General features: G+C 40.1%; 1 protein-coding gene across 2 annotated transcripts in view; it reads left to right on the forward strand.

The window, feature by feature from the left end:
• The window catches only part of LOC143276258 (uncharacterized), a 53,519-nt gene extending 47,507 nt beyond the window's left edge, over positions 1 to 6,012 (forward strand). For both annotated transcript variants that reach the window (XM_076580741.1, XM_076580742.1), the window contains exons 25-27: positions 712 to 790; positions 2,116 to 2,291; positions 3,927 to 6,012. In XM_076580741.1, coding sequence (XP_076436856.1) covers positions 712 to 790; positions 2,116 to 2,291; positions 3,927 to 4,086 — 415 coding nt within the window. In that variant the 3' untranslated portion in view covers positions 4,087 to 6,012. The remainder of the gene's footprint in view (positions 1 to 711; positions 791 to 2,115; positions 2,292 to 3,926) is intronic.
• Positions 6,013 to 12,358: the final 6,346 nt, after the last annotated feature.

Raw genomic sequence — 12,358 nt, forward strand, 5'->3', positions numbered from 1 at the left:
CTGTTGTCGTTTTTTTTCTGTATTTGGACGTGGGTACCTACGTAATTATCGGTGGTGTTAGTATTGTGATGGATGGGAGGCAGGGAGTGTGTTTTGATGATGGTGGTGGTGGTGGATAGGGGTTTCAGGTACATTGGAGTAGGATGTGTGATGATGATGGTGATGGTGGGGGTTTCAGGTACATTGGAGTAGGATGTGTGATGATGATGGTGATGGTGGGGGTTTCAGGTACGTTGGAGTAGGATGTGTGATGATCATGATGGTGATGGTGGGGGTTTCAGGTACATTGGAGTAGGATGTGTGATGATGATGATGATGGTGATGGTGGGGGTTTCAGGTACATTGGAGTAGGATGTGTGATGATGATAATGATGGTGATGGTGGGGGTTTCAGGTACATTGGAGTAGGATGTGTGATGATGATAATGATGGTGATGGTGGGGGTTTCAGGTACATTGGAGTAGGATGTGTGATGATGATAATGATGGTGATGGTGGGGGTTTCAGGTACATTGGAGTAGGATGTGTGATGATGATGATGGTGATGGTGGGGGTTTCAGGTACATTGGAGTAGGATGTGTGATGATGATGATGGTGATGGTGGGGGTTTCAGGTACATTGGAGTAGGATGTGTGATGATGATGGTGATGGTGGGGGTTTCAGGTACATTGGAGTAGGATGTGTGATGATGATGGTGATGGTGGGGGTTTCAGGTACATCGGGGAGTTGATATCGGACCAGGAGGCGGACAGACGGGAGGACGATTCCTACCTGTTTGACCTGGACAACAAGGTAATGCTCATGGACACCTCTGTCAACCTGTCTGGCCCTCTTCTCTCTGCCTGCTGTATATTCTATGCTATGCATGTATGTGAATGTCCTGTGTGAAAGTGCTTTTTGTCTCCGTAAAAGGTTCAGCGCTGTATAAGTACATTTGTTATTGTTGTTGTTATTTCCAGCATTGCCTTTACTCATTTCCAGCATTGCCTTTACTCTGTGATTGTCTTTCTCTCATAATTGAAGGCTGTTTTAACTCACTCCTCTCTCTCCTCCCTTACCCTGTTGTTTCTTTAAGTCTGAAATTAATCAGCTACATGCCATCATCGTTGTGCAGAAAATCCAACAAAAATCTAGCCACCTCTTCTGTAATGCATTTTTGGCAGCCATGTTCACACACTCAATAGCTTTCTGCTTCACAGAACGGGGGGGGAAATGCATCAATATCAAGCCAAAACTTGCTGAAACATTGCTTTTTTTCCAGATGTGGGTGTGAGTGTTTTTAGATTCTGGGATTGATACATAAAGGATTCAGTCTTAATTAATATAGCACTATGTGGTCAGCTGGGCTGTAGATACCAATGATGAATTATTCTTCTTCCTCTTTGTCCATGGGCTGCAACTCCTAAATTCACTTATGTGTATGTATGGGCTTATGTAGAGTGCTTTTAACTCTGCTGTGTAGGCAGCAATGGTCTTGTTAACTCTATATGAATGGGCTTTTATGTGTATGACTGTTTTTAGCCCCCACTATGTAGGCAGCCGTACTCTGGTTAACTCCTATGTATGTGTGGGCATTTATGTGCATGACCATTTTTACCCAACTATGTAGGCAGCCATATCAGTTAACTTCTATACATGTATGAGTGTGCATTAATTGCATGTTTTTTCCCCATTATGTAGGCAGCATATATGGGTTAACTTTAATGTATGAGTAGGCTTTTATGTGTATGTTTTTACCCACTGTTCAGGCAGACATTATCGGGTTAATTCCTATGTATGAATGGGCTTTCATGTATATGACTTTTTACCCCACTGTGTAGGCAGGCATACCTTGGTTAATTCCTATGTGTGAGTGGTGTTTTATGTGTGTGTACTTTCCCCTTAGTGTAGACGGCTATACTTCAGTGAACGTCCATGGCAGCCATACCCCAGATAACTCCAATGTATTAGTGGGCATTTATGTGTATGACCAATTTTTTTTTTATCCCACTTTGTAAGCAGCTATACTCCGTTTCGGTGATCAGTGATAAATGGATAGATAAATAGATAGATGAATGATCAGTGATGTATAGATAGATGAATTAAATGAGTCACTGAATGATGCTTGGTTCGTGCAGGACGGGGACACATACTGTCTGGACGCCCGGAAGTACGGCAATGTGGCTCGCTTCATCAACCACCTGTGTGAACCCAACCTGGTGCCCGTCAAGGTCTTTGTGGAACACCAGGACCTGCGCTTCCCCCGCATCTGCTTCTTCTCCTCTCGCAACATCAAGGCCTATGAGGAGCTGGGGTGAGCTTTCGTGTCCAGGTTAACCCTCTGCCCCCTGAGAGAAAAATCCCAAGGGAACTTCTAAATCCTGTGTGAAGGGAAGTAACTCCTCACTGAAACCACACATACCATACCAGAAAAAAGAAAAATCATTTAAAATAAGGCTTTATTTTGATGCAGGAGACTGCTCTTGATGTGCAGAAAACATAGTTTTACATACAAGTAAATTGGGACATTTTGATTGGGAAGAATATTTAAAAGGGAAAAAAAAATCCAATTTGTTCTGGAAAAAGTCTCAAGCTGTGTGTGAATCAAAGAGTGTGAAAACAGACTTTCACTGAGTGATCTGTTGTGTGTGAGTGCTCATTTTTTCATTCTCTAAATACTCAGCTACAAATGAACATACCTCATAACAGTTGCCCATGATTGAAGGCATGTCTGATCAATCATTCTCAGCCATTTTGTCCTCAAAAGAAAAAAAATCAGCTCCTTCAAACTTCGAAGTGGCGGCAGTGGAAGGAAGAAACAAGTGTATTTCCGCTCTAGGTGCATTATGGGACTGCTGAAAAGTAAAGGTAGATGAACATTGTGTTGAATGTGCCGTACCGTGCAGTTCAGGGATTGAATAGGACACTTCTGGCAAGCCATATTGGGCGGTTCAGGGGGCAGTGGTTAAAGGTGGAAGGTCCCGTGGCACGTTATGGCCATCAGAGCAGTGAACTCATGTCCACTGTGTCCAGGCTCTGGCGAAGGAAGGCGGGGCCCAGTCCTCTCCTTCCACTGTGTCCGCTGCTCCCCGGTCACTGTATTGCCTCCTGCCCTTCACTAAAACTCCTCTCTTGGTACAAATAATCTCTAATTGTTCCAACAGTACACATGATTACAATACAAAGACTAAAGAGCATTTTAACAAGCTTAAAGCTTATACTGGGCTCATTCGTTGCACTTCAGTTTTGGCATGAGTGCAATTTATGAGCAGTGTATGCATACTCTCATCTTTTCAAAACCTATCTGTAAGCACCCTCAAGTGTTTTACCTCTGCAACACCACCCTATACTTGCCAAATTGCATTAGATGTGTGGGGGGGGGGAGAGGGAGAGAGGGGGTAGAGAGCGATGGGCTCATGTTTCTAACTTTTTACATTGTGCTGTTAGAAAGGATGCTGTACAAATGTACACAGTTAGTATTGTTATTATTCAGTTATAATAAAGGTTAAGGTTGTTTTGTTTTGGGTTTTTTTTAAAAAGAAAGAAAGAAAAAAAGGCCTGTGTGAGAGTGCTTCAAAGATAAGGGAAGTAACCAGTGGAAGGGAGGTAACTAGCCATAGGTGCTTCATTTTTTTTCGTCCTGGACAGACAGGTATTTTAGCTGAGGACAGGAATCAGTCTGTTACTGGTGTCTGTATGAATGGGTCAAGCAATAAGTAGTACTTGAATGTAATTCCAGGCAAAAGGGGAAAAAAACACACCTTCCTTCCATCAGGTTTACAGGACGGCAATCAGTCTCTTGCTGGTGTTAGTAGGAATGAGTCAAACAATAGGTATGCTATGACTAAATGTAATTCCAGGTGAAAGAAAAAACCCACCTTTTTTTGTTAGGTTTGCAGGACAGGAATCCTTTTATTTTTATTTTTTTATTTTTTTTATAATACCTCAGGTTTGACTACGGGGAGAAGTTCTGGATCATAAAGTGGAAGCAGTTCACGTGTGCGTGCGGGTCCCCAAAGTGCAAGTACTCGATGGAGACGATCAAACGCACCCTGGAGGAGTACCGTCAGCGTCACGAGGATGAGGAACAGGCCCAGGACGGCAGCTGAGGGGCTGGAGACAGTGTGATACTATCATTGGTCACCATCGTGAGCAGCGTTGTGTTTTCGTGAGCAGGTGCTTTGTTCTGTAGTGTCTGCATCGTGGGGTTTTTTTTTGTTTTTTTTTTGTTTTTGTTTTTTTCGTTGTTGCTCATGTGGGCAGTTTCCTTTTTTTTTGTGCATGTAAGATTTTTGGTGTTTTAACCATTTTATGAATCCATGGCATTGAGGTTATTTTTATGGTTCTTATTGAATGACATGTGGCGCTTGTTTAGGTCTTGCTTTTTTTTTTTTTTTTTTTTTTTTTTTAATGAAAGCAGATGTGGTGTGGGGTGTGTGGATTATTCCACATGCTTTGACTCCATGAAAATGAAACTAGATGTTAAACTGAAATTAGTTGAGAAACTGAATGTATTTGTGTTCCAAGTTGTAACGGGTGAGTGGACTGTCTGTATATGTGGGGGAGGGGTGGGGAGGTGGGGGGGTGTGGTTTGACGTTGTATGGTTTTCTTGTAGCACCAGTAAAGTGGTGGTCTCCCCTGACCTTAGTTGTGTTGTAACGTTGTGTGTGAGGATGTTGTTGTTTCTTTGTGGGCTAAACCTTTGTGACAGGAGGTTTTGTGGTGATGGTTGAGCACAGGATTGTTGCGTGGTTGAGCAGCCTAAGAGTTGATAACAGGGTGGTTGTGTGATTTGTTTGGCTCTGTTGTGTCTGTGGTGCGTGTGTGTGTGGATAGAAATCTGTGTTGTTGGTTTTATTATTATTATTATTATTACTGACATGTAGTTCAGTATGTAGTTCTGAATTGTGAAAAGTTCTGAAGACACCAGTAGGTAGTTGTGAAGCAGGGTATCCATTCAGTACTTGGAATTCATGGAGTCCAGTCTGTTTTGAGCATTATAAACTTGTGCTGGCAGCCACTGTAATTTGTTCCTCATTGCCTACAGCTGCAAGTGTTCGACTGGTTGGAATAAAAGCAACTGAAAGACTAAGATGAGGGCTTTGAATTTTTGTTGTTGTTGATGATTTACATTTTGAAACAAAATAACTTGTCACCTTCCGAGTCGAAGAGAAACCTGTGAGACAGTTGTTGTTTTTTCTTGTACTTGGTAGGAAGTGTATTTTTTCTTGTACTTGGTAGGAAGTGTAATACTTTTTATTCTGTTTCCTTTGTATTGTTTTTCTCAATGCTTGGTACATATATATTTATTACAACATAAATATATTCTTTGGTACGTGGTATATGCTGTCTCCCCTCCCTTTGATATTTTCTTGTGTTTTTATTTCTTTTTTGTTTCTTTTTTGTTTCTTTTTTTGGTCACTTGATCAGTCATTGTATAAAACAGTGGAAGAGCAGAAATGTTTGATTAAACAAATGAAATGGTGTTCATATTGTGTCTCTGTTCTCACACCAACTTTCCTCTCCCCTCCCGTTCTCATCCTGTTTTTTAGCACCTGTAAGAAAAAAAAAGAAAAAGAAAATATTACTTTGATTATGGTTTCACAGGTCTTTGTCTCTCCATGCCTTCGCAGGAAGACAGGAAAGGGGAGATTAATCATGAATTTTTTTTCACAAGCTGACAAAAGAAATATGAGTGACTTCCCTTACCCCTCCCTCCATTCCCAGAAGTAGAGAGAAGCCACCCAGAATGGCAGGCAGGCAAGGTGGATGGAAGGCACCAGGGCATATACATTACAAAACGGTTTTCTGATTAGAAAGATGCTTTGTTCAGAGTGTGTGGTACTGGGATGAATTTGTCCCTTCACTTGAAAACTTCACTGGCCTGTCATGGTGAAAGTAGCTGTTTTTGTGTTTGCTTTAACCGTGCACAGAAAATGTATTGTGGCACAGTTAAAATACTCAGAAAAACAGTAGGTGTTATTTTGAGTGGATGGATTGCATATCCAAGTTAAAAAAAAAAAAAAAAAAGAAACTATACTTTGAACGTGGGATAGTATTCTTAGGACTCCTGTTATTACTGACTGACAGGGAGAAGTGGGAAGTCTAGCAGCTTCCCCAGAAAGGTATTGAGGTCTCTACCATCAGCAGTAACAGAAACCTGTGAGTTTTGACAGTCACTACCTTGTGCTGTATTTTTGGGCAAAGTCTCTGTTTTTTAGTGCATGAAATGTTCTGTTTATGCGTCCTTTTTCTTAATAGAGTTTCATAGACACTCGCTTGATTGTAAATGGGACACCCTGCTTGTATGGTAGATCTGTCATGGTTACCAACATCAGTGTTCAGAGGTACACTCACGTGTGTGTAAATGGGAGACCCTGCTTGTATGGTAGATCTGTCATGGTTACCAACATCAGTGTTCAGAGGTACACTCACGTGAGTGTAAATGGGAGACCCTGCTTGTATGGTAGATCTGTCATGGTTACCAACATCAGTGTTCAGAGGTACACTCACGTGAGTGTAAATGGGAGACCCTGGCTTGTTTGGTAGATCTGTCATGGATGTCTTCATCAGTGTTGAGGTTGGTTGAGGCTACAGATTTGTATTGTAAATGATAAAAGTTGCACAATCTTTGGCAAGAAAGTGGCACAGTCAGCAAGAAAGTGACACAATCTTTGGCAAGGATTGATTATAAGTGTTTTATGTGTGTGTGTGTGTGAATTGAGGTGTGGAAAGCCAGTGTTTTTCCCCTGGTTACAGCCTGGTTTGTGTGGTCTGGCCTTGTGATGTATGTTCCTCACAGGAGTCACTGTGAACTTATTTCTCTTCTGTACCAAGGACAGACTGACTGTTGTATGCTTGCATTGTGCGTAATGTGTGTGTTTGGTGATGTGTGGTTTTTCAGAGGGCACAAGTTGAATTTATCCCCCACCCCCTTTAAGAAATAACCTTTCAATGTGAATAGTGCGTTTATGGATGATGTGTAAACTGAAGAAAAGAAAGAAAAGAGACTTTAAAGACTGTATCTGTAGAAAGTTGCTGTTATATAAGACAATAACTGCAGCACCTGTTTTGTTTGTTGTTGCATGCTTAATGTATTTTGATCAGAATGGACATAACTATTGACAATTAGGAAGCTGCGTTATTTGACAGTTTCCTGTTGTTTTTTGCTTGTGTGTACAGTGAGATTTGTGTAGCTTGTATCTATCCAGCCAGACTTGAAGGAGGTAATAAATGTTGATGTGTGATGTACATATTCATTTCTAACCTTAACATTGACTACTTTGTGTGAGTCCTAGTGTGATAGAAGACTTGCATGTTTCACCTGGTAAGGTTCTGTGCATACGTAATCAAAGCAAAGCACATTTTTGTACATGAGTGTGTGTGTAGCAGAGAATTTGGGTGTGTCCTAGCGATTGAACTGATGGAAGAAAATGTGAAGACATGCATGTATTGACCATGAGAGGTCAGTGAGCACAGTGCCTTGAATGTTGTGGTTGCAGAGTGAGGTTCAGTTTGGAGACATTTTCTGCTCCCTTGTGGAAATCAAGAGAAAAAAGTTCTGGCCCCTGCCATGTACTACTCACTGGGTTGTTTACAATGTTCATGGAGAGCAAGCGTTGTTTGACTGAGGTGGATTGAAGGGTACTGAATAATTAACTGGGCAGGGGGCGGGCAGGTTTGAAAAGATATTACTGTAGGTAGTCTTGTATAGATATGGTTGGAAGTGGGGGGTGGAGGTGATTGAACTATAGATTTCTGACGTTATCACACACCTATTATTGTGCATGCTTTACAAAGAGATCATACATCGTCTTGGAAATGAGAAGTGCATTAGATCCCTTTTTTTTCCCTTTTTCTCTTTTTCATTGTAGTTTTCCTCTCTCATGCCATGATGAACCTGTCTTACTGTAGATAAAACATTTCTGAATGTAGCATTTGAAGGAAAAGGTGTTTGAGGTCGGTTCCTCCTGATTCATTGAGGTTGATTGCACAATGTGCATGATAGAATGTCGTTATAACAAATTTAAACTTTTTTTTTTTTTAAAGTCATATGCTAGGTAGCTAATTTTCCTTCTCTAAAAAAAATAATTATTCGTTTTTATTACCCAGTCCTTACTTTATTCTTCTATACTCTTGATACAAATGTAAAGATAAGGTGTAATGCAATTACAGAAAAAATTATACAGAGAATCTTTAATTGTAGTATTTGTAAAATCAGCAGAATGGCAGCTAGATGGAAAGAAATTTGAATGCTTAAAAAAAACAACAACCCAGAATGATTAGAAAAATGAATGTGACTTCAAGATGCGCACTAAAGTGTTTATGAGTTTTGTTGACATTTAGATGATGAGATTAAATACTGGAATCAGTAAGAGACTAGAAGAGTTTTGTCAGATTACTGTAACGATTCTTTGCAAGATGATGACTGTAATACATATGGTACAGAAATGGATTTGACACAGTAATTTCACAAAAGTAAACTATGTACCTGATCACTGAGAAATCCGTGGTTGCTTCTGTTACTCCTGTCAGTTGATGTGTGGCTTTTTCTCACCATGAAACACAAGGCTCACAAAAAGTTGGGGACCACTTGGGAACTTGCACAGTTTTCTTCTTTGGGGGCATGGTGAAATGATGTTGAATTTTTGGCAAGCAGCAATACCCCCAAAAACAGGGTGTAAATGCCCACATGGCGGGGTAAGAACAGTCCAGCATCAAACTGCATGTAAAAGCCCACTTATACATGTCGAGTGAATGTGGGAGTCGCAGCCCATGAAGAAGCAGCAACAGCCCACAGTGATGTGAAGAGCATCATCACTCGTAACCAGAGGTAGTTTCGTGCATGTGCAAACCACAGCTGTCATTTATGAAGCACTGAATAGCTGTCAGTTTTCAAACAGATTTTTCAAGGTGCACGTCATGTGCCTGAAACATCCGTTTCTGTGTTCAGTGAGGGGCCAGTGGTAGATTGTATGCATCCTGCATAAATCAAGTCATCTCTGGATTACTTGACAAAATTGTAAAAGCGTACTTTCTTTAGTGAAGTGGTCCTCAACTTTTTGTGAGCCCTGTATAATGATATTTCATGGCTGCTTGTCCAGAGAAGACTAGTTGTGATACTGAAGATGTGGCAGATAGTTCACACAGTGTATTTGATAATTATGGTAATCATGGATGTTTTGCTAGGCTGTGCATGCTGACCTTAAAACGTAAACTGTGAAGACTTTCACGCTGTTGTGTCTGAAGTGTTGTATGATAATATGTCACTTGGTGTGCTTATTTGGGGGTGGTTTGTTTGTGTGAGCAAACTTCATTTACAGATCTTATTTTCTTTTCTTTCTTTGTTTTATTTTATTATTATTTTTTATGCAACCCCACACCGTCTATCCATGCTACTCTACCTACTGGCTACCTGGGGGTAAATACAGCAACAGTGTGTGGTACGTGTGTGTGTGTGTGTAGTTTCTGCAGTGAAGATGTACAGTCACTGATGTTGTGATCATACTACACCCTTGTGCTGTTGTGAAGAGGGATGAAGTACACTCTCTCCATCAGGAAATGCAGACAACAGACTGAGTGAGAAGCACAGCAAACATCATTATTAGTGGATCAGCACAAACAGAAATTCCTGGTTGTGTGCAGGATAGTGGGAATCGCAGCATCCATTCATTAATTGCATGATATTTTGCACGCACGTTTGGAGTGTAGGGGAACATGGGGAATATCTCAGAACAGTGCTGCTTGGTATTGTAACATTGGCTGGTTAGGACTGAGCTGTTGGCAGCAAGTGAAATTGAAATGCAGTTTCATAGTCGTGGAATTGAATTGCAATGTCACACTCTTAGCATGCGAAACTGAATTGCTGTGTCACGCTCTCGGCATGTGAAATTGAATTGCACTTTCACACCCATCATGTGTGAAATTGAATTGCAATGTCACACTCACAGTCGTGTGTGAAATTGGAGCTGCATTACTACACACATTGCATATGACGTTGCATTGCAGTGTTACACGTCGTCACACTTTTGTTTCTCCATCTGTGACCCCACATGGGAGCAGAGCAAACAGTAATACTTTTTGTTTGGTTACAGCTGGGGAGGGGGGGCGTGACTTGCTGTTCTTCTTTGTTTCCTTCCCTCCCCCTCCCCCCTTCCCACATGCTCCTGTAACCCCTCTCTCTTCTCTCTCTCCACAGATATGTGCATTAATTCCAATAGTGGTGCAAAGGTTTTAAGAAAACCATGTGAAATTGTTCCTATAACTGAATTGAGTATTGTTGAATTATTCACAGGTGTGTTTAGATTAAAATTTTGCACATTCTGAAATGTGTGAGAACACATGCAGATTATTCAGATTTAATGGAATATATGCAATTTCATATAACTTTTTTTTTTTTTAGATAAGACCATAGTTTAGGGGTGGGTTTTTTTTGTTTGTTTTTGCCTGTAAGAAGAAATATTGTAAAACAAAATCAGAAAAAAAGATGTTTGAGGAACAAGAGTCCATAAATACTTCATAAAATGAAAACTGTCCCCAACAGTGTTCTATGTCAAATGCAGCAGTTTCCCTTATGAGTACCATTCTTAAAATCGAACAGGTTTTTTTCTTCCTTTTTAAATTTTTTTTATTTTTAGCTTTTCTGTTTTGGGGGTTTTGGTTCCATATATATTCATATGATTATCAACATATTGTCTCATAATTAAACTGTTTAAGGATCTCTTCTCCCGCCCACCCACCCAATGGTGACATGTTGCATTCTTGAATAAACATATCTTTACAAGAAATGAGGACTATTTAAAAAAAAAAAAAAAAAAAAGGTGGGGTTACTCGATAAAATTTATATACATAAATGATTGGAAATCTTTTATAAACCTTTTCCCTCGCCATAAAACTGGGATTAAAAAGGCATATGTAAAGATTGGTATCATAAATACATTTCTGTGTAAATTGAATCAAGAAAATTGAAATTCGCCTGAGACAGATGGGTGAGGGGGAAAGTATAAAAAAAAAAAGAAAAGAAAAAAAGTGAGGTGGTTGAATGAATTAGAAAAGAAATTCTGAAGATTGAATTATTGTATTGCCTTTTTTTCTTTTTTTTTAACGAAAATATGAAAAGCATATGCAGTAATATAGTTTGTTGTTGTTTTTGTTTGATTTTTCACGCTTGATATGGCATGCATGATTTTAACCAAGGAAGTTGGTGCGTTTCATTTAACGCTTGGATGTCTGCTTCTTTCACCATTTGTCGATGTATGGAAGAATTGTGATTTGCTTCATTCGTGATGTTTCATAGGATGATTAATGTTTTGTGGCTCATGTAATCTTTCTTCATACCTAACCTTGAATAGGTAGGATACTTGGCCATGAAATGCAAGAGAAACTGAATGATTTTAGAGTCTGTGCTCATGTCAGAGCATTTGTAATATTGTGTCCTTTTTGGTTAATGAAATGTGTTTCTAAAATGATTTGATATAATAAAGAATATCACAGTACTCCTTTACATGTGACTTGTGCTGCCTTTTCTCTCTGTTCGTTTGGCATCTTCGGATTGTTTTCTTTTTTCTCACATGGAATCTGTACTGCTTTCTCACCATTCAAATGTATCAGTCTAGCAACATCTTGCCTTTGCAAGTATATGTTGAGCTTTGTCAAGTTCATAGTGTAACCCACCTGCGGTTATGTTGGGTTGCGAGGATTATGTTGGGTTTCAACATATTTTTCAGTACTGCATTTGACATTCATATGGATTTTTCAGTTGTGTATTTGACAAGTGTATGGATTTTTTTGTCCATTTTATTCTATTCCTCACTGTGTACAGAAGTGGAAGAAAACTGCAGAAGGTACTTGTCAGTGTACTTTTCTTAGGTAGATCTTGGCTGAGCTTGGGTCATTCAGCACCTCAGTTTGTCATTCCGTGTGGATATAACTCAGATCCAGTGTTTCGTTGATGGGGCCTTGTTTTTCATTCAGTTTATAGCAGGAGTCTTTAACTTTAGCTCTTATAATATTGGATCATGTGAGAACATGCATTCTGATTGGAGCTTCAGGGATGGGTGTGAGACTTGTAGCTTTGTGCCAGCTGTTTGGATTGTCAGTCATTTGCTGCCCCAGGCAGCATCACCTTGTTGTTCATCCAAAGTCTTCATAGTCCATCCGCTTTCAGGATCTTCTCTCACACTTCCAGCATCAGCAGTCAACATGGAGTTATAATGTTAGCCAGGAGGCCACACACTAGAGAAGTCAATGCACCACTGCAGAATCACTTTGGTGATGATCAGCAGTGCCTGTTCTGTGTTCTCATTCAGACAGACTAAACATGCCTCCTCTGCTGATCAGTGGTGACAATAATTGGTCTGTGGAGTCTTGGATGTGGAGAC

The sequence above is a fragment of the Babylonia areolata genome, chromosome 31 (assembly GCF_041734735.1).
Source record: "Babylonia areolata isolate BAREFJ2019XMU chromosome 31, ASM4173473v1, whole genome shotgun sequence".
NCBI classification, from domain to species: Eukaryota; Metazoa; Mollusca; class Gastropoda; order Neogastropoda; family Buccinidae; genus Babylonia; species Babylonia areolata.